The 21,569-nt window shown below is 60.8% G+C and overlaps 2 protein-coding genes across 2 annotated transcripts; one reads left to right on the top strand and one right to left on the bottom strand.

Moving 5' to 3' along the window:
- Positions 1–32: 32 nt before the first annotated feature.
- Positions 33–2,409, bottom strand: Rnf26 (ring finger protein 26). The gene has a single exon (XM_048343991.1). It carries the CDS (start codon positions 2,194–2,196, stop codon positions 892–894), a length of 1,305 nt encoding a protein of 434 aa, XP_048199948.1. The 5' UTR covers positions 2,197–2,409; the 3' UTR covers positions 33–891.
- Positions 2,410–13,811: 11,402 nt separating this feature from the next.
- On the top strand, positions 13,812–20,257 carry Mcam (melanoma cell adhesion molecule). Its single transcript, XM_048343987.1, has 16 exons — positions 13,812–13,911; positions 15,407–15,534; positions 15,630–15,837; positions 15,927–15,997; positions 16,090–16,177; positions 17,013–17,192; positions 17,303–17,424; positions 17,504–17,666; positions 17,749–17,867; positions 17,940–18,081; positions 18,229–18,350; positions 18,432–18,573; positions 18,662–18,757; positions 18,956–19,103; positions 19,396–19,513; positions 19,963–20,257. The coding sequence occupies exons 1-16, from the start codon at positions 13,845–13,847 to the stop codon at positions 19,990–19,992; spliced, it is 1,944 nt and encodes a 647-aa protein (XP_048199944.1). The 5' UTR covers positions 13,812–13,844; the 3' UTR covers positions 19,993–20,257.
- Positions 20,258–21,569: the final 1,312 nt, after the last annotated feature.

Raw genomic sequence — 21,569 nt, 5'->3', positions numbered from 1 at the left:
TCGCTTTGCAGGGAAGGGTGCGGAGACGGTCGGAGCTGTCAACAGAACTTTATTCATCAGAAACTGGCCCCGTCCATTTGGACCCTAGTGAAATGTGCAGCCTGCCCTCCCCACTGACAGGGAGAGACAAAGAGAAATGCCATTTTTCTATGCCAGGTGGGGAGTGAGACGGAATGAGTAGAAATTTGGTTATTCCTCCTGAGGTTCCCTTTGGAGTCAGGGAACCCCAGGGTGTATGGTCCCAAAGCCAGGTGCACACACACATACGAGCACACACAACTACATACATACACAGGTACACACATACACACACATACACATCATAAAAGAACACTGACCCCAGCTTTTGGATTGAGTTTGGAGGGAGTCTCATCAGATCGTGACAGGCAGAAGTGGCTCTCAAGAGCACCTGAGTCTACCCCCAAACCTACCAGGACACAGGGATTCTGGCTGAAAGTTCAAGACCATCCCAAGGCCCTTAAGTTATCAAAACACACAAGTGACACAAATGATGATGGGTTGTGGCTGCAGAAGCTAGGAGGAAAGCGGGGAAGGAGGCTGGGAAAGAACTGCAAATCCCCAACAGAGAAAAAGAAACAAACAGGAAGCAAACAGGATGGCCCCAGAAGCTGACCTCTGGGTGCGGCTTGGGGGCAGGCTGAAGGAGAGGCCGCTGGGGACGGTCTCGGAACCCTTGCATAGTGAACTATCACCACCCTCAGGATGAAGGGACCCATGTAACCTGCCCCACCCAGATCGCCGTGTTCCAGGGTACCCCATCTCCACCTATGGCTTGACGCTTCGCCGGGCAGCCACAGGGACAGGGGTGAGCCAGGCCAGAACCCGGGGGTTTCTGCGTGGAGCGGGGAGGGTGGGCGGGCAGAGTCGCTTTCAGAGGTAGACGTTGAGGGTCTGCAGGATGCCGCGGCGGCAGAGCGGGCAGTTGCGGTGGTAGACGGGGTGGCGCATCAGGATCTCCGTGCACGCCTGGCACAGGCACAGGTGCCGGCAAGGCAGGAGCAGCACGGTCTTGCTCTGGTCCTGGCAGATGACGCACTTCTTGCGCTCCTCTTGCTCCTTCAGCAACTTCCACGGGTCCTGCCCGGCGGCGGGCTCCTCCTCATTGAGCCGCTCCCGGCCCCGCGCAGGTGCGTTTCGGATGGCCGTCCCCTCCTCCTCTTCCGCATCTGCTCTGTGGGGCCCCCCTTCAGGAGGAGTGTCCTGTCCCTGGGTCCTGGCGAAGAACACCCTCCTAGGGCCACCCTGGGGGGCTCCAGGTGCCCCTCCCCGGTTCGGCCAGCTGGCCAGTTGTAGGCTTCGGCTCCAAATCCGGTGCCAGGCCTCCACGCCGAGCGCGAGGCGAGACAGCCGGAGGACATCCTCCCGCAGCCGGTGGTAGGAGGGGCGCGCGTGGCGCTGGCTGAGGGCTCTGGTGGCCAGCCTCAAGATGAGGTCCGGGTGCAACACCGTCACCGTCACCGCCAGCACGCAAACCAGCAACACCAAGCCAGTGAGGTTGACGAGCACGAAGCCGGCCAGGAGGCGGGCGGCGGAGGTCAGCAGCTCCAGGGCTAGCTGGCAGGGTGTCCAAAGGAGGATGGCCATGGCGACGGCACTGCTGGAAATGTGGGCCAGGAAAGCGGCCATCACGTCCGTCATCCTCCACAGGGGGCCCGTCACGGCTTCCCACAGGGCCAGCACCAGGGAGAAAAGGTTCTGCGTGCCGATGAGGCAGATGTTCACCAGGCTGTTGACCACGTAAGCCACCAGGCTCATGGCGATGGCGCACACGTCACAGGCCTGGCGCAGCAACGCGTGGCCGTTGGCGATGACGTTGAGCACACCCCGGTGCAGGATCTCCCGGCCCCGCAGCGCCCCGTGCGAGGCCAGGTGCCCCAGGAGCTTTAGGCTCTCCAGGCCGGAGCAGCAGCTGTAAAGCAGGGTGCACACGGCCTGCAAGCCGCCGGAGATGACCCGCACCACCGCTTCCGCCAAGGCCAGCAGCGACAGCAGGACGCCCCGGCCCAGGTGCAGGAGGCTCGTCAGTACCGTGTGCGGCAGGTTGTAGAGGAAGGCCAGGAGCCAGGCCAGCGAGGCCAGGAGGGAGGACACCAGCAGGAAGTTGAGATCCAACACCAAGGTCAGCACGTCCAGCACCAGGCCCGCCCCGTTCACGACGACGTACACAGCCTCCATGGTAAGGACGAGGGGGGCTTGGGCCAGGCCTGGCTCCTCGGGGTGGGGGGTGTCGGGACCAGGCCGGGGGGAGGGTTAACCTGGAGGGAGAGCGGGCCGACGCCCCGAAAGGGACCCGCCGTCTAGGGAAGGCGCCGGCCGGAGGGAAGGGGGGCCGGGGGCCACCCCCAGGGTCCCTGTGTGGAGGCTGAGCCGGCTCGGAGGAGGAGGCCCCACATCCCCGGAGCGAAGGCGAGCCCCGGCCGGACGGCAGACCTCGGCTTCGGAGGGCTGGAGCGGCGGCGGCGTACCACAGCCGGGCAGCGGGTCAGACCTGGAGGGACCGGGGGCCGACGGGACGGGACCGGGCCGGGCCGGGGCCGGGGCCGGGTGGGGGCGGCGCGGGCTGGCCGCGAGCTCGCGGCCCCGCCCGGCCCCCGTCCTCCCGCTCGCGGCGCTCGACGCCCACCGGAGGAGTGGGAAACGGAGTCGGCTTCAGCAAGGCCCGACCTCGGCCTCCACTCCGCTGGGCGCCGCCATCTTGAGAGCGGAGGGGCGGGGCAGGAGGCGGCCTACGGAGGGCGGGACGGAGACCTCCAGCCAATCGGCGAAGCCCGGCCGCACGACCCGCGAGCGCTCATTGGCTCCTTTGAAAGGCGCCCAGATGGATGCACTTTCCGAAGAGAGGAGCGGACGCCTACCCAAAGCCCCGCCCCTCCGCGGTGGCGATTGGTCCGTTGGCGGCCTCGTGGCCCCGCCCCCTAAGGGAGCCCCGGGTCTGAGCGCGGCCGCGGGCCCCTGCACCGCTGGTGCTCCACCACTTGGACCACGGGGGGGGGGGGAGTTCATTTCCGGTCCCTGACGAGCTGGTTCCACTGGCGCCGAGGAGGGAGCTGTCCACCTCCCAGCGGCCCGGAGGCCCAGGCGGGAAGCGACCCTGGCTCCGTCCTCTCTCCTAACTCCCGCCTGCTAGGCCCCATCCCGCAACCTCTCCTGGAACCCTGCTAAATACTAATAAACCCAAACCCCGGGTCAGCGCCCTGGTGGAGGTGCTTTGGCTTTGGCCAAACAGACGCCCAGCTGCCAAACCGTCAGGGACACTTCCACATCCAGCTGGGGGCTGGCTGGCGGAGGGGCCCGGGGTGTACTCTGGACCAATGGAGACCTGTGATTAGTACAAACGAGGTCCTGCATTTGCCTAACAGACCGTGTCCAGTGATTGAGATCTTCACTGACATAATAAATGGGCTGTCTCGTAATTGGTGTAAAGCTAACACGAGCAAACTGTGCTTGGTGCAGGTACCAGTGCATTCCAGAAGGGCTGTTCAAGCTGTGTGTGAGCTCCAAGGCCCTGCCTCTCTGGGACCTGCTATCTTGACTCCTGAGGCCCAAACTCAGGGTCGCCACAGTAGCTGTCAAAGGCCTGGGGCTGGCTGATACTGTTTACTGCCATCTCCTCCACTTCCTGCACTATGATTTCTATGTAGGTAGAATAGAAAGGCTCCAGCCCGCTGGTTTATAACAGACTAGGGACACATGGACCTTTGAAGAATATTCAGTTCAAAGTTTATGTTTACAGTGCTGGGTACCCAAGGCTTCTTCCTAAACGAGTGACCTCCTGAGCTACACCCTTTCAAGTATCCAAACTATAGCAACCTCCTAATAAAGTTGTCTTGTTGCTGTTTGATTTTTTTGTTTTTCTTTTGCTAGTCCTAGGGTTTGACCTCAGGACCTGGGCACTGTCCCTGAGCTTTTCTGCTCAAGGCTTGTGCTCTACAACTTGGGCCACAGCTCCACTTCCAGCTTCTTGTTGGCTATTTGGAGGTAAGAATCTCATAAGTCTCATTTTTTTTTGCTCAGGCTGGCTTTGAACCTCAATCCTTAGATCTCAGCCTCCTGAGTACAGATGTGAGCCACCATTACCTGGCTTTTTTTTTTTTATGGTACTGGGGCTGGCTGAGAAAATACTCTCCCACTTAACCACAAGGCCAGCCCAATTTTTAAAATGCTTTTGTTTTGTTTGGCAGTACAAAGGATCAAAGCTAGAGCCTCACACATGCTAGACAAGTGCTTTAACTACTGAGCCACATAGGTGGCCTGAAATTAATGTTTGAAGACTTAAGAGCATAGTTCTCAGCCAGGCACTGGTAGCTCAGCTAGTCAGGAAGCTGAGTTCTGAAAATAGTAGTCAAAAGCCAACCCAGGAAGCAAAGTCCACAAGACCCTTTTCTCTAACCACTAAAAAGCCAGAAATGGAGCTGTGGCTTAAGTGGTAGAGTGCTAGCCTTGAGCAGAGCAAAACAAAACAAAACTACAACAATAACTAAGGGACAATACCCAGGCTCTGAGTTCAAGTTCTAGTACTGGCACAAAACATAATTCAGTCAAGAAAGGTATATCTGGCATTACTAGACTGGTAATTCTGAGGGAAAAAATGTATTTCCTTTTATACAGTATCTCTCTGTGGTTCCGTCTCAAACTTGTGAGTCTCCTGTTTCAAACTACAAGTGTGCTGGGATTATAGGTGTGTCCTACCAAAATCAGTTGAGTTTTCTATTATAACAACATTAAAATTTTTGCTGAAGTGACGGCAAGAACAGGTAATTTCGATATATAATACATATGACAATGATTTGCATATGATTTTAGTTGGTTTGCTATACTTAGGAAATATTATGATCAACAATAACTAAGCTGGCTGGGAATATGGCCTAGTGGCAAGAGTGCTTGCCTCGTATACATGAAGCCCTGGGTTCGATTCCCCAGCACCACATATATAGAAAACGGCCAGAAGTGGCACTGTGGCTCAAGTAGTAGAGTGCTAGCCTTGAGCAAAAAGAAGTCAGGGACAGTGCTCAGGCTCTGAGTCCAAGGCCCAGAACTGGCAAAAAAAAAAAAAGAAGAAAAAAATATATATCCTAGCCATTACGCCAGTGTATAAAAGTTGTCCTTATTCTATTATTATTGGCCATTCCTGGGGCTTGAACTCGGGTCCTGGGCTCTTATCCCCGAGCCTCTCTGTACTCAAGGCTAGCACTCTACCACTTGAGCTACAGCACCACTTCCGCTTTATCTGTGTATGTGGTACTGAGGAGTCGAACCCAGGGCTTCATGCATGCTAGGCAAGCGCTCTACCGCTAAGCCACACTCCCGGCCCGTCTTCATTCTTTTTTTGAAGCATGGTATTCCTCTCTTCGGAACTGCTGCAAGCATTGCTTCTATAGGCCTGGGTGAAGGGTTCTGTCCCACCTTGAGTTGGATATGGAAAGGAAGAGAGGCTGCCCAGAGCTCAGTCACCCGTGGGAGACAAATGGTTAAAACGAGGCCACCCCTTGTGTGCAGGAGGCAGCCTCCCCAGAAATGTCTGGTCCTTTCCAACTTCCACCATCCAGGGGAGAGGAGGGGCTTGGCAGGGGAATGGACTCTCTCTTTAGAAAGTAGGGCCTCGGTTCCGTCTCTCTGGGGCCAGAACCCTGATGGATTTTAAATGGGTTGTGATTGCTCCCCCTGCCATTCACATTCACACACACACACGCACGCACGCATGCACGCACGCACGCACACACGCAGCTGCCGCTGATAACCCACCATGGCTTACAAATCATCTGAAATCTAGCCTCCTCCCTCCCTCCCCTCCTCCGCTCGCTGGGATGGAAATGAGAGCTACAGCTCCCACGTGGTGTGCTAGGCCCGGCTTAACTTCCTGCTCTCTTTACCTGGTTTCCCACCCTTTAGCCTTTAAATGGGGGCTTGCCATCACTTCTCCATGAAGCCTTCTTTGACTACACAGGGCTGGGTTAACTGTCTTTTTATGTTAAGTTCTAGCAGGGGTTTATCTTAGTATTACGGGTTAAGATAGAAAAGAAACCCCATACAGAATGGGGTTGTTAAAGACTCCATGTGCGCATTTGCTTCTGGTACCCGGGCAAGTTGTGATCTAATTGTTTACAGTGCTTGCCTGGGTGCCTTTTCCAAACAAAGGGACCTTATCTCCACTGCCATCCTATCTCTACCCCCCCACCCCCCACCCCCGTGTAGTGACTAGTTGACCTCTGTGCTATATTCCCAGTGGCAAGTACATGGTTGTGGAGCAGACAGAAGGGAGCCACTACCAGGCCCTTGCCTGTCATTTCAAACCTTCCCAGTCTCTCACCTTGTCTTGCTGAAGTTCTGTCATCACTGAAGATGATGTGGAGTGAGACTCAAGAGTCAGGGCTTCTGTAACGCCCTCATCCTTCTCCAGCCGCCTCCTCCCAACTCAGTCATAAAACCAAGGGAATAATTCGGATTAGCCGATTAGGAGCACCAGAGGGCGCTCATGGGCCAAGAAGAAATCAGGAAACCATTGTACACACATTCCAGTTTCAACACACTATTCTGTCATTGCTTAAGAAGCTGCAGTGGCTTCCCGTTGCCTAACCTATAACCTATCTCAAGTTCCAAGTTCTTTCTTCATAATCTAACTCCACCTCATCTGCATGCACCCTCTAGTCTAGCCTAGTCACCCTTGGCATTGAATCCTCTTCACCAAGCCTGCTGTCAAGTCCTGGTTGGGTAGCCAAGTCGACCTAAGGCCTCCAAGTAAACACAGTGGAAATGCGTGGGCCTGGCTGGATGTACGCGTGCGGCTGTACTATAGGTACTGAGCTGTAGCCGTGGGCATGGCTGTAGGTACATGGCGGTACATGCGTGGTTATGCGTGCATGGTTGCATGTAGAAGCATGGCTGTGGGAAGTTGGCTGTAAGTACAACCAAAGACATGTTATACACCGATGTGCACGGATCCTCCTTTGCGGATGCGTGGCTATGGGCGCACAGCCATGTATAATGACATTGACACACTCCGTTCTGAATCCCTGTCCTACTTCCTGTTTATGCCATGACTTCTAGCTCTTAAGATAGCTCGAACAATTACAGCTATGGTGCAGAAGTTTGGGAGTTAAGTCTTCCTTCAAATTTCAGAGTGTTGTTTTTTTTTGGGGGGGGGAGGGTCATGGGGTGTGAACTCAAGGCCTGGGCACTGTCCCTGAGTTCCTCTTGCTCAAGGCTAGCGCTCTACCACTCTGAGCCAAATTGCCACTTCCAGTTTTCTGGTGGTTAACGAGATAAAAGTCTCACAGAGTTTGCTGCCTGGGCTGGCTTTGAACCGTGATCCTCACATCTCAGCCTCCTGAGTAGCTAGGATTACAGGCGTAAGCCACCAGCACCCAAATCTTGGGATTTTTTTGTTTGTTTTTAAGCCATTACTGGGGCTTAAACTCAGGCCTGGGCACTACCCCTTAGCTTTTTTGCTCAAGGTTGGCACACTACCACTTGAGCCACAGCACTACTTCTGGCTCTTCTCTGCTTACTGGAGGTGAATCTCACAGGTTTTCTTTCCTGTGCTGGTTTTGAACCAAGATCTTCTGATCTCAGCCTCCTGAGTAGCTAGGATTACTGGTGTGCGCCACCAGCTTCCAGCTTGAAACTGGTTTGGGTCCAAATACTGTGTTCTCTCTACTCCTTGAGTTCCCTTCATGCCACAACCCTTGAGTCCAGGGTGACAGCAGACTCCAGTCTTGCCTTTCCTCTTTCTTCTTCCCTCCCTCCTCTTAGCACAGCTCCTAGGTCAGCTCCCCCAACAAAACTCAGCTACCGAATGCCTCTCCTCTGGGGCTCTTTCTAGGCCCCTCAAAGCTAAGGGCAAAGAAACAGGATGTTAGCAGAGTTCTAGGGTAACAGCTCAGCTCCCAGAGGCTCAACAGACAGGGCCCAGCCACCCATCCTTGTCCTTGAGGCAGGGTAGGTAAGAGAAAAGGCGGCATGGTAAACAGGTTAGGAATTCAAACCTCAGCTTAAAGCAATACAGGAGACTAGTCTTCACCCATCAAGTTCCCTTAAGATTAAGGGATCAAAGTTACTTTCAGGGGGAAATGAGACAGGAGAAACTAGGGAAAAAGAGGTATTTGGATGGCAGCCAGGAATTTAGAAACATAAACGCACTATCTTCTTTGTTTTAACCCTTGCACTCCTTAATAAGCTGCAATATTAAAACAAAGGGGGGGTGGGAGCGAGAACAGCTTCTTCCATCTGACCTTACCTGATGTCCCTAAACAATGTGCTATAAAGTGAGAAAGGACATTTAAAAAAAAATTATATATATATATATATATATATATATATATATATATATATATATATATATATATAGCGGGGCACTGGTGGCTCATGCCTGTAATCCTAGCTACTCAGGAGGCTGAGATCTGAGGATTGCGATTCTTGCCCAGCCTGGACAAGAATCTTCTCTCCAATCAATTACCAGAAAAGCAGAAGCGGCACTGTGGCTCAAAATGGTAGTTCACTAGCTTTGAGCACAAAAGCTCAGAGACAGTGCCCAGGCCCTGAGTTCAAGCCCTAAAATGGACAAAAAAAAAAAATTTAAGAAAGAAACAATACCATGTATCCTGGAGAAGCAAATACTTGGAAAAATGGCTCCTCCTGGCACAAAGTGTTTATCTCAAAGGATAAGCATTTGTGGCATTATGCAGTCTTTTTTCTTCCTTGTCAGTCATGGGGCTTGAACTCAGGACCTGGGCACTGTCCCTGAGTTCTTTTGTTCAAGTCTAGCACTCTACCATTTTGAGTCACAGTTCTACCTCTGTTTTTCTGGTGGTTAACAGAAGATAAGAGTCTCACAGGCTTTCCTGCCCGCCTGGCTTTGAACCTCGATCCTCAGATCTCAGCCTCCTTAAGTAGCTAGGATCACAAGTGTGAGCCACTGGCGCCTAGCAGGATACATTCTTTATCTCAGGGATAAACACCAGTTTTCAAATATAAGGCAGAATGCATTCTTTCCTAAGAGGGATGCCTAAACATTCTGGTGATATGTTTAAAGTAACAGTCAGTGGCTCATGCCTGTAATCCTAGCCACTCAGGAAATGAGAACTGAGGATTATGGTTCCAAACCAGCCCAGGTAGAAAAAAGTCTATGAGACTCTTATCTCCAATAAACAACTCAGAAAAAGCCAAAAGTGGCATTGTGGCTTAGGTGAGGCACTAGCCTTGAGCACAAAGAGGCTCAGGGACAGTGCCCAGGCCCTGAGTTCAAGTCCCAGGACTGGCAAAAAATAAGAACTCAGTGTCTCTCCCTTTGAGCACGCCTATCCTCTGCATCTGCCTTTCTGCTTGTCTGCTTGCTTATTTACTCCGTAGAGCGCTGCCATTATGATGTGTCTAGCAATTCCTATCCTGTGATGGAAGTCAAGGACCCTACGTGAAGCGTTCCTCCCGCTTGGATCCGGTAGCATCCTGATAGGTCAGACGGATGGTAGTGAAGGGCAGGGAAAGCTGATCCTAACCACGGTGGCCACGTGGGGAAGAGGAGATAACCCCGAGTCCATCTCAGGGGCGAACAGGGCATTGGGAGTGTACGGACAGCAGCAGAGGGCTGGGGCGTGCAGAGCAGACAGGGCAGGTGAGCTCTGGCCAGGGCTCGGCCTCCTCCTCCCGGTCTCGGCCTCCTCCTCCCCGTCTCGGCCTCCTGAGAGCCCCTGGAGCAATCGCAGCTGTCTGCACTTGAGGAGAGCAGTCTCGTTCCCGCCACATGCGTGCTCCTGGCCCAGGGTGCAGCCCCCCCCCCATCTAAGCGATTTTGGGGGTGGGGGTGGGAGGGTGATCTGTCTTATGGGGCTGGTCTTTACTTGGGGGTGGTTTCTGTCCCTTAGCATAAAGACCGCTAGGGCTCAGCCCTGCTCCAAGGTCACCGCGGAGACTCAGGAGGAAAAAAAGTCAAGCGGGCAAAGCCAGAGTGAAGCACAATGGAGCCGGTGAGGCCACGCGCGGATGCCCTTCGTTAGGCCCGGGGCACGCGGGGCTCGCTCGGGTTTCCCACCCCCGCCTCGGCTGGAGCCCGGCTGGGTGCTCCGCAGGGGCGGCCCGCTCGCCCTCCGGGGACAGGGACAGGGCCCGGGGGCCGGGTGGCGTCTTTGGGGGAGCGGATGTGCAGGGCTCCCCGGGGGTGAGGTGTAAACTCCCCGCATCCTGCCCCGCCCCCAGCATCCTCCATTCCCCGAGAGCAGCCGGGGAAAGGGGGGGGGTGCGCAGAACCGGGGGGGGGGCTGCTGCCCGGAGCAAGACGGCTGCAGGGTGTGGGCCAGGGAGCCCGGCGCGAGGCCCCCACTCGGGGGCGGCGTGCGCTCTGCCCCCGGCCCCACTCCTGGGCCGCGGGGTGACGGGACGGACGGAGCCACCGCCCCGCCGAGGGCCTGCAGTCGGGGCCCCGGGCTTCCGGAGCGCCCCGCCTCCCCCCACCCCCCCCCCCCCCGGCCCGCGGCCCGGCCTGAGCATTTATGGTAATGTTTGGGCTGGTGCGCGCGGCCGGAGGCGCCGCCTCCCCCCCCCCCCCCCCCGGCCCCGCGGGCAGGACCCGGGGGGCCCGGACTCCCGGGGCCTCGGCCCGCCCTCCTGGATCCCCGGCCCCGGGCCGTGCGGGCAGGTGGCCTGTCCCGCCCAGGGGAGGCCGCGGGGATCGGATCGGCGGGGAGAAGGGAAGGTCGTGACCCCCTCCCCCGCCCCCCAGGGCCGCCCCCCGCCCCCAGTAGCTGCCTTGATTCATCCACATCCTCTCCACCCCACCCCCCTTCCCGGCAGGGAAGTGGCCCGCCGCTCCCAGGGGAGTCCCCGGAATGCCGGGGGCCTGGGAACAGAACCCGCAGACCCTGGGAACGGCGGGAGCCCGCGCTCAGCCCCCTCCCCAGGCCCCAGGCCGGGCCGCCGGATGCCCGGGACCCCCAGCTCCCAATGGGAGCCTTTGTGACCGTGGAAGCCCCCCCCCCCCCGGGGCCGCCGCGGCCCGGCCCCGCGAGCCGCTCCTCCCCGGGCCTGCGCTCCGGGCCAGCCCCGCGCCAGCATAATCCTCCCCTTTGTGCCACGCACCCCGCCCGCCGCCCCCCTCCCCGGACCCCTGCACAATGGGGCCTTTGCCGCGCCTCCAGGGTGGAGATGAACTCACGGCTTTTCCAAGTTTAAAAATAGCCCCCTCCCCCCCCCCCCGGCTTTAGGATTGCGGGGTGCACCCCCGGCGGCCTGCACCTCCTTCCTCTCCGGTCCGGTCCCGGGTCAGGTGCGGAGGACGTGGGTGAGACGGCGCTGCCCCCATTCAATCTCCCCCCCCCACCCCGCGCCACCCACCCAGCCCCCTAGCATCCGGCTTCCTGGCTCCGTGTCCCCAGCAACCTCGCCCCACTCCTACCCCGGTATTCCCGTGCCTCAATAAGATCTTGGTCAGCACCCCCGCCCCGCTCCAAAGACGCAGGCTGGATCCTGTTTTCCGGCCAGGTCAGGGGGTTCCCCAGCCTCCACCGATGCCAAGATCGCCACCCCCCATCTCCTGGCCGCAGCTGCACACACATCTTTATCAGCTTCCTTCCTCGGCCAGCCCACCCTTTCCAGCAAAGGGGGGGGGGCTTCCTCATCTTTATACCTCCAGCACGATTCTTCCCCACGTCTCCTTACAAGGAGTGGAAAGTGCCACCTACCCAGGGGACTGGAGCTGAGGGACTGGACTGTAGCCACCACTCCATCCTGCCTCAGTTTCTCTGCCTGTGGTCAGACCTAAACCAGAGAGATACACAGGGAGCATGTTGCAAAGGCGGGAGTTTTCTTGGGGGGGGGCGGGGAGGGTGCCTAGGCCTACCATGAGTGGAGGAGGAAAGCGGGGCAGGATTAGAACTCTCCCCTTCCTCTGGCCTTGGCTTAAGTCAAGTAAGATTGCTTGCCAGCCCAGGCGATGGCATTTCTGCCTGGTGGAAGGCTGCACTAGCCTCCGTGGAGGATTGTTCTGCCCCCCAGCCTTGCCTTGCCGACCCATTCCTTCTGAATCCCCTCCAAGGTCCTGACCCGTCTTTGGTGTGGAATCCCAAAGCGCCCACCCCCCCTGGTCCCTAAGCTGCGTGTCCCCTGCCCCCTCCCACCCACTGTGGCTGCCCGGGGCTACTGCTTCTCCAAGGCACAGACTCAGCGCTTGTCCGCCGCGGCCTGGCTGGCGGAGGAGGGGCTGTCACCCTGGCCTCTAATCTTATTTCCCTTTCACTGCAGAGCCTCTTCCAACCCCCACCTGGCTCCTCTCTCCAAAGGGCGGAAGAAGAATCCAGAACCGACTGTCCTTGGTGGTTAGCTGTCTTTGTTTTCTGGCCTCTGGAGAAGAGCGTGATTAGTTAATGGTGTTAAGTGGGGTGGGGTGGGGGGGCAGGGGAGCTGCTCCGTGCCCAGCTCCTGGCCTGCCAGGGCACCCAGCATCCTTCAGCCATTTCCACTCCGGCCCCGCCGCCAACAAGCCCGCTCTCCTCGGTCCATTCTGCTCTGGGCCTGGGGCCAGCGTCTGTGTGATCACTCCGGGCAGTGGGGGCCCGGGGGCCCTACGCGTGCTCTCCCCCACCAGGATCTCGGGCTAGAGATGAATGGAGGGAGGGAGGGAGGGAGGGGGTCAGCGGGGCTCTGAAAGACCAGGCGGCCGCGGTTTGCCAGTCATCTCTGCGTCATTACACCACCGCCCCGCGCGCTCCCAAGTCACCTGGCCATCTCCGGCCTTGTTTGCCTCCCTTGGTGCCTCCCCCCGGCCAGCAGGAAGACTGTCTGAAGCCACGACGAGGCTAAGCCCAGGCCCCCGCTTGACTCCGGTGAAGGGGCCACAGGAGATGGTTGGGGTCTTTGCAGCAAGAGCTGTGCACTTTTCTTTGGAGTCTTAGCTCGAGAGGCCAGGAGACTCCAGAAGAGGCTGGGGCCTGGCGGGGGAAGAGAGGCTTTAGAGCTCCCCACACCTGGCTGTGCAGACGGGGCTGGGGAGCTGCAGGTGATCAGATCTGGCTTGGAGAGTTGGGAGGAACGGCCAGAGTTGAGGACCCCGCGGCCCCCCCCCCCCCACTAAGTCTTGCCTCCCCTTTTACCATTCACTCAGAGAACGGAGTCTGAGGCCGGGCTGAGTGAGGAGGCAGGCACGGAGCTCCCCAGGCCTGGGCGTGGACGATGCCCACCCTGGGCCTGTGAGTTCAGGCCCTGCCCTGCCCCGTCCAGGAGCTCGAGTGCGAAGGGGCGGCCCGGGCGCTCCGCAGACACCTCTGGGGCTGCGGGACCTGGCGCAGAGTCCCCCCCGGGGCTGCGGGGCAGCACCAGGCCCCCGCCGCCGCAGTGGATCGATTACCCTGGGAGTCACAGGGCCCCGTTCCCACATCGAGGGGCGGAATGGGAGACCCTCCACCCCCCCATCGGGGCCACCTTGGACTGGGTCCGCTCACTCCTCCGCCAGGGGGTCCCCCAGGGCGACACCGGCTGCCAGGCGCTGAGCCGGGTAGGGCGCAGCTGCGGCGCCCGGGTTCGGCCCTGGGCAGGCCTCGGGCCAGCCGGTCCGGCTCCCCCACACCTGCCACGGCCCGCTCAGCCTCCCCGCGCCCGCCCGCCCGCCGCGCCGCCGGGGGCCGGGGGGGCGGACGCCGCCCTACCTCCGCCGCGCGCAGGGGCGCCGCGCCGGGCCGGCGCTCGCTCGGGGCCCGCCTCCCCGGGCGGCGGGGCGGGGGCGGGGGGCTGCGCGCGGCGGGGCGGGGCGGCCGCGCTCGGGGCCCCCTCCCCGCCCCCCTGACGTCAGCCCCCGGCGGCCGCGAGCTCCGCACTCGGCGCTCGCCCTCCGGCCGGGAAGCATGGGGTCGCCCGCGCTCGTCCGCGTCCTCCTGGTCGTCGCCGGCTGCTGCTGGCGCGGCGCCTCGGGTGAGTTCGCCGGGGCGCCCGTGCTCCGGACGGGCCCGGGCCGGGGGTCCGGAGCGGAGACTGCCCGGGAGCGGAGCTAGAAGCGCGGTGGGGCCGGGGCTCCCCTTGCGCCCCGTGGGGCGCTCGCTCCGCGTGCCGGGGTCGCCGGCGCCCTAGCGCCCCGCGCGCGCGCGCAACGCTGGTTTGCCGCGGGGATCCGAGTATCCCGAGGGGCCGGGCCGGCGGGAGCGGGGAGGGGCGGGGCAGAGCCCTGGGGGGGTCTCGGGGGGCTCCCCGCAGGTGCTCATTCTGCGGGGACCCCCGCTGCCTCCGCGGCGGGACGCGCAGCCGAAGCGCACCCCCGAACCCCGGCCTCCGCGCCGCCTGTTGCTGGGCCGAGCAGCGCCCCTGGCCGGGGTGGGTGGGGGCGCGCCGACCCCTTCCCCCCCTCCGGGCCTCGGGAGGGCGGGGAGGGCGGGGGCCGCGCGGGGCGTGGGCGCGGGCGGCGCGCCGGCTGGGGCGCCCGGCGCCGGGGGTGACCGGATCACAGGTGGCGGGCACGGAGCGCCGAGCACTTCTTCCAGAAGCGTCTGGGGGCGATGGGAAGGGGAGAGGCCCGAGCGCCGAGCCGCCGGGGCCACAGCGGCGTCGCGCGGCACTTCTGGCTCCTTCCCCGGCTCCCCGCCGCTCGCCGCCTGGGGGGGCGGGGGGAGCCCGGGCCCTGCCAGCCGCGTCCCTGGGGCGCCCCGGTCCCCTGGCGCCTGGCACGCCCGCCCTTATTTCTGGGGAAAGGGCTAAGCCCGGCTCCGCAGCTGCCGCGTCCGGCGGCCGCGCCCTTCCCCGCGCCTGCAGCCCCGGGGAGCGAGGGATCCACGGCTCCGGCCCGGCACGGGCAGGGCGGCCTCCACCTGCCCCCCGCGCCCCGGCCAGATGGCGAGCGGTGACCTCACCCCCTCCCTCCCGGCCGGCGCGGGCAGCGTGCTGGCACTGCTGACGTCACCCCGCCCGGCCCGGGCCCTGACCCCTCCATCCCTGCCGCACCCCCAGAGCCGGGGTCTCCTGACTGTGCATTTGCACATTGCCGAGATAGATGGGAGCGTCTGGCTGGACTTGGCTCACTGAGTCTTGGGGGGGGGGGGGGCACGGGGGGAGGGGACTTGCGGGAGGGGGGAGTAGAAGAGTGATATCTTCCCTTGAGGGTGGGGACACAAAGGGGCCTGTGTGCCCCAGCCTGGCACATGCCTCGCATTCCCACTCTCTGAGCTCACTGGGAGAGGAGAGGAGGGGGCCAGGAGCCAAGGGGACTTCCTCTTGGACCACAGCCCGTTTGCCTCCCTCCGTCCCTTGCCAGCCTCTTCTGGGAGGTGCTGGGTGCCCCATCTTGGCTCCCAGGCCCAGGGATGGCCCTGGCTGGGACGGCAGGGGGAGGGGGAGTTTAGGGAGGACAGGGCCTCCCCGGAACAGCTGCAGAGCTAGGGCTGACGCAGCTGCCGGGGTGCCCCCTCCCTCCCCCCAGGTGTGCCTGGAGAAGCTGAGCAGCCAGCCCCAGAGCTGGTGGAAGTGGAAGTGGGTGGCACAGCCCTTCTGAGATGCGGCCCTTCTCCCCATGCCCTGGGCAACCTCAGCCAGGTGGACTGGTTTTCTGTGAGTGCTTGGGCTTCGGAAGGGTGGCGTGGAGTGGGGAGGTCTGCCCTCGGGGAGCCCAGGACCCTCACCCCCTTCCCCTCCTCTCCCTTCAGGTCCACAAGGAAAAGCAGACAGCCATCTTCCACGTGCGCCAGGGCCAGGGCCAGAGCGCAGATGGCGAGTACCAGCAGCGGCTCAGCCTCCAGGGCCCAGGGGCCACTCTGGCCCTGCGGCAAGTGACCCCCCACGACGACCGCATCTTCCTGTGTCAGAGCAAGAACCCCCGGCTCCAGGATCACCGCATCCAGCTCCGTGTCTACAGTGAGCACTGCCCCCCCCCCCATTTCTCCCCGAGCAGTGCGGGTCAGGGGCGTGGGGACCGCCACCCCGACCGTTTCCTTCCCTTGTAGAAGCGCCAGAGGAGCCGACCATCGAGACCAATGCGGTGGGCATCCCTGTGGACAGCAAGGAGCCGGAGGAGGTGAGCTAGGCCCCGGTGGCGGGGGGTAATAAGCAGGGGCTGAAGGGGCCTGGGGGTGACAGGCAAGGGAATGCACCCTCTGCTCTCCTCAGGTTGCCACCTGTGTGGGGAGGAACGGGTACCCCATTCCTCAAGTCATCTGGTACAAGAACCGTCGCCCCCTGAGGGAGGAGAAGAACCGTGAGTAGGATTTGCTGCACTGTACACACCAGCTCACGCTTCCCTTCAGTTTGCAGGCTCAAAAAATTTAAAAAGCCATGCGAGGGATGCTCGAAACGGTCCCATAACGGTTTAAACGGTACGCGGGCCAGTGGTTCTTAACCAGGGGTGAGTTTGTAAAGGCACGCTCTCCAGAGGTACTTGGCAGCGGCTGGAGGTGGTAGAGATTGCCGCATGAACACGGAGCGCGTAGAGGATAGAGGTCAGAGATGCTGCTAAACACCCCACCGTGCAAAGGGCGGCCCTACCCACTGAGATACTAGGAATGGAACCCAGAGCCTATTTAATCACGTGTTCTACCATCGAGCTTCGGTTCCACCCAACCCCTCATACTTCTTTACCATTGAAACATTATCGAGTACACTCCATTGTACATGAGCTTGCGTGTCATTTTTTTTTTCCTCTTTGTGCCAGTACTGGGTTGAAATCAGGACCAGGGTGCTGTGTCCTTTAGCTTTTTTGCTCAAGGCTGGTTCCCTATCACTTGAGCCACAACTCCACTTCTGGCTTTTTGGTGGTTCATTGGAGATAAGAGACTCAAGGACTTTCCTGCCCCAGCTGGCTTCAAACTACAATCCCAAAATCTCAGCCTCCTGAGTCGCTCGGATCACAGGAACGAGCCACCAACGCCTGGCTTGTTTTTCTAGGACAGGCAGTGATCAGTAAAGTGCTGAAGGGTTGCCGGTTTGCATCGGACCCTGACTCTCTCTCCGGGGGCAAGGGTCTGCAGGTGCCCGGGTCACCCCTCTTGGAGGCCATGGGTGGGGCTGAGCCTTGCTCCCTGCTCCCTGCCCAGGTGTGCACATTCAGTCATCCCAGATCGTGGAGTCGAACGGCCTGTACACCTTGCGGAGTGTGCTGAAGGCTCAGCTGGTGAAGGAGGACAAAGACGCTCAGTTTTACTGTGAGCTCAGCTACCGGCTGCCCAGTGGGAACCACATGAAAGAATCCAAGGAAGTCACTGTCCCTGTGTTCTGTGAGTGCCCGGGAGTTCCTCTGCTTGCTCTCTGGGGGTGAGCCTGCCGGCCTCTCCCCGCCCAGCCCCAGGCCGCCCGCCGAGCTGAGCTCCTCCCCGGTGGCCCGCAGACCCAGCCGAGAGCGTGTGGATGGAGGTGGAGCCTGTGGGAGAGCTGAAGGAAGGGGACCACGTGGTGATCAGGTGCTTGGCTGATGGCAACCCCCCGCCCCACTTCAACATCAACAAGCAGGTCTGGAGGGCCCCAAGCTGGGCAGAGACACAGCCACACCGCTGAGGGGTGCTGTGCTCACCCCTTCTTGCTTTCCTAGAACCCCGGCACCCAGGAGATGGAGGAAGTGAGAACCCCGGACAATGGCATCCTGATCTTGGACCCCGCCCAGAAGCAGCACAGTGGACTCTACGAGTGCCAGGGCCTAGACTTGGAAACCATGATATCGCTGCCGAGCGCCCCCCAGGAGCTGCTGGTGAACTGTGAGGGGCAGGGGGGCCGGCTGGGGCGGTGGGGGCCTGGCTGCACCCTGCCCAGGCTCACCCCCAACGCTGTGCCCCCCAGATGTGTCGGACGTTCGAGTCAGCCCCGAAGCCCCCGAGGGCCCGGAAGGCAGCAGCCTCGAGCTGACCTGCGAGGCCGACAGTAACAAGGACCTGGAGTTCCAGTGGCTGAGAGCAAAGGTACCCCGCGGGTCCGGAGCTAGGGTGACGGCGGCTTGCCCCTCGGGCTCTCTGACCCGCCTCTCGCCCTAGACGGGCCAGGTGTTGGAGGAGGGCTCTGTGCTCCGGTTTGGCAGCCTGAGGCGGGAGGCGGCCGGCGGCTACCTGTGCGTGGCCTCCGTCCCCAGCGTTCCTGGACTGAACGGCACTCGGCTGGTCACCGTGGCCGTGTTTGGTAAGGCCCTCGGGGCAGAGACCAGATCACCCCCGAGGAGGGCGGCCTGGAGCTCTTTGGGAGCCAGATCCACCTGCTGTCGTGGGAGCTCCAGAGGGGGGCAGGCAGGCCCCGTTGGCCACCTCGCCCTTGCTCGTCACCCCCCAGGGCCCCCGTGGATGGCCGTGAAGGAGAGGAAGGTGTGGGTGAAGGAGAACGCGACACTCAATCTGTCCTGCGAGGCCTCCGGCCATCCGCAGCCCACCGTCTCCTGGAGCGCCAACGGCACGGTGAGGGGGCCCGGCCCGCCCTCCCCTCCTCCCGTCAGCCGGAGATCCTCCCCACCCCCTGAGCCTCGTCCCTGCTCACAGGCGAGCCAGCGGGAGCTGGACCTGCAGACCGTGCTGAGCACCCTGACTGTCCTTGTGACCCCAGAGCTGTTGGCCACGGGCGTGGAATGCGCGGCCTCCAACTCCCTGGGGAGGAACGCCACGCTCCTCCTCCTGCAGCCGGGTGAGGGCTGTCTCCCTGCAGAGCCGGCAGGGCGTTCCCGGGGCGCGCCATTAACACGTGCTGCTAACAACCCCCCCTCTGCTCCTAGTCAGCTTAACCACCCTCCCACCCGACTCCAACACAACCACTGGCCGCAGCACCACCGTGGTCAGTCCTCATGCCAGAGCCAACAGCACCTCCACAGGTAAGCCGGGCCTGGCAGGAGAACTGTGCCAGGGCCCCCTTTCCGCCCCGCGCCCCGCAGGGGGTCCTCCGGAGGAAGGTGAGTAGCGGCCCCTCTAATCGGCTCTGGGCTGCGTGGGGCGGCCGTGGCCAGGGGTGGGGGCGGGGGCGAGGTAGAGGCCCAAAGCCCAGCATGACGAGGACCGTCTCCTGGCGACAGAGAAGAAGCTGCCGGAGCCCGAGAGCAAGGGCGTGGTGATCGTGGCGGTGATCGTGTGCGTTCTGGTGCTGGCCGTGCTGGGCGCCGTCCTCTACTTCTTCTATAAGAAGGGCAAGCTGCCCTGCGGGCGGTCAGGCAAGCAAGAGATGTAAGCCTGGCTCCCGGCCACGCCCCCTCCCCGCCTCCTGTGCTGCTAGCTGCCTCCTCGGGGGCCCTGGCCTTGCTGCCCCGTGTCTGCTCCGCCCTCAGGCACAGGAATGGGACCCTGGGAAGGGGCCCACTGCCCAGCCGCCATCGAGCACGCTTTCTCGTTTCCTTACCTGAAATCCTCCCCAAAGCTGGCCCAGAGCACCCACGAGCCCATGCCCGTCCAGTGTCCTTCCCAGCGGCCCCCCCCCGCCTCGCCCCCCACCGCCAACCTCTCACCTCCCTCCTCCCAGCACGCTGCCCCCGTCTCGTAAGAGCGAATTTGTAGTTGAAGTTAAGTCAGATAAGCTCCCAGAAGAGACGGGCCTTCTACAGGGCAGCAGCGGAGACAAGAGGGCTCCAGGCGACCAGGTAGGAGGTGCTTCCCGCAGCCAGGGCCCGACACAGCCTTCAGGGATTGGGGGTGACGGGCTAACGGGGCTCATCCTCTGAACACTAACTCTTTCTTGTCTTTCCTCCTCGGTTGGAGAGGGGGAGCAGGCTATCTTGCTTCCTTAATACCACTGACACACGCAGGGCAAGGCAGTGGTGGAGGGACCCCCGAGATGGGCTGGACCTTTTCCCGGCCAGGGCCCGTGGCTCCAGCTGCCAAGCGTAAAGCGTGACTGCCACTTCTCCGTGCAGAGGCTGGGGGGGGCTCTGTCTCCCCCCTGCTCTGCCCCCTTGCCCGCTTCTTCCCTCCAGCCTCCCGCACCTCAGGTTCATCAGCTTCTGCTTTCCTCCCTCCCCTCGGCGCTTACACCTCACATTCTGCTTGCACGCGCGTGCTCTGCTCTTCATTCTCCTCGCCTCGCTTTCAGGGAGAGAAGTACATCGATCTGAGGCATTAGCCCGAGGCCTCGCTCCGCGTCCTCCCGGCCCGGAAGGTGTCCCGGAAGGTGTCCGGCTCCCTGCTCACTCTTCTCCTCAGCCAACACCCCCAAAAGGGACCGCAGAGAAAACCCCAGCTCGCCGGAGGAGCCGCCGGCTGGGACCCGCCCCGTGCTGGGAAGGCCTTCCAGGGTCCAGTCCCTCTGCGTCCCCGCGCCATGACCCCCCCAGCACGGTTCTGGGCGTTTCCTCCTCACACATGCTATGGCTGCCAACTCGTGTCCTGGCCCACAGCGGTGGGCCAGAGCTGGGGTGGCCCGCCGAGCCGGCGTCCCGGGTGCATCACCAACATGGCAGCCCGCGCCCCGCAGAGTGGCCGCTCTGCCCTCCCCGTCGGCCCTATTTTCCCTTGGACAGAAGCCGGGCACCGGCGCCCTTCCTTCAAAGATGCGTCCCCGTGGTGAAGGTGGGCGCTGCTTTCAAGGGAAGGTGTCTGGGCCTGAGCCCCGGCATTCTCGGGGTACCCTCGGGGATCACGAGGCAGGCAGATGGGACACAGATGGCTTCCAGATGACCGTGCTTTATGGCATCAAAACCAGTTACATAGCCACCAAATTTCTCTAAGTGAGCTCGAGTGGGAGAATGACTCTTGGACGAAGAATGGGCCTGGCTAGAGCTTGGAGATGTTGCGTGTGTGCGCGTGTATGTATGTGTGCGCGTATGATTGGTAGGTTGTAAATTTGCAAAGCGCTTCCTTTTTTTATAAATATATATGTGTGTATATATAAATATAGAAGGAAAATAAAGCTTAATTGTCCCCAAAGCCTCACATTGCTCTCCTCGTCTCCTTGGGGCCTCTGGAACTTAAATGCCTTCAAGGGAGCCACTGATGGTGGTCTCCCTTTGAAGTGGGCAGCAGAAGGTTCCCGTCCCCCCCCCCCCCCGCCATGCCCCTTTTTCTTTTGCCAGTCCCGGGGCTTGAACTCCAGGAGTGGAGAGGAAGGAGGTCCTGTGTTTTCTCCTTTCACATGCGATGACTGTCAAACCCACGTCTGAGCCAGTGTCCTGTCCACAGGTTGCCTTCAGCTGTTCACCAGCCTCTTTTGCTCAAGGCTAGCGCTCTACCACCTAGGTCACAGCACCACTTCTGGCCTTTCCTTTCCTGTTTGCGTGGTGCTGAGGAATCAGGTACAGGGCTTCATGCACGCCAGGCAAGCACCCTACCGCGAAGACACCATTCCTAGCCCTGGCTTCCCTACTTTTGAGCAGATGGTGTCAGCTCTAGAGCTGACAAGGCATTTCCTCTACCTCTCCGGGCACTCAGGACAAGCCCCCACCTCCCAGTGGGTGGGCAGGCTGCTGGCCAGGGGCCCCTTTACTCGGCAGGGCCCCGGAAGCCTCGGCAGCAGTACCCACCAAGACCTTCCGCCCTACAGCTGCCCCAGGCATCTCAGTTCCGTAGGCGCCACAACTCAAGTCTGCTACAACAAAAGAAACTTTATTTAAAAATACTTTTTTTTTAAACAGACACGGGTGCTTTGAAAAAGCTCTTTAGTTAAATTGTGTATGGAAATGAAAAAAAATTAATAAATAACAT

This window comes from Perognathus longimembris, chromosome 3 (genome assembly GCF_023159225.1).
Source record: "Perognathus longimembris pacificus isolate PPM17 chromosome 3, ASM2315922v1, whole genome shotgun sequence".
Lineage (NCBI taxonomy): Eukaryota > Metazoa > Chordata > Mammalia > Rodentia > Heteromyidae > Perognathus > Perognathus longimembris.
Note: the sequence above shows the minus strand (reverse complement) of the source record. Positions and strands in the feature narration are given on the sequence as shown.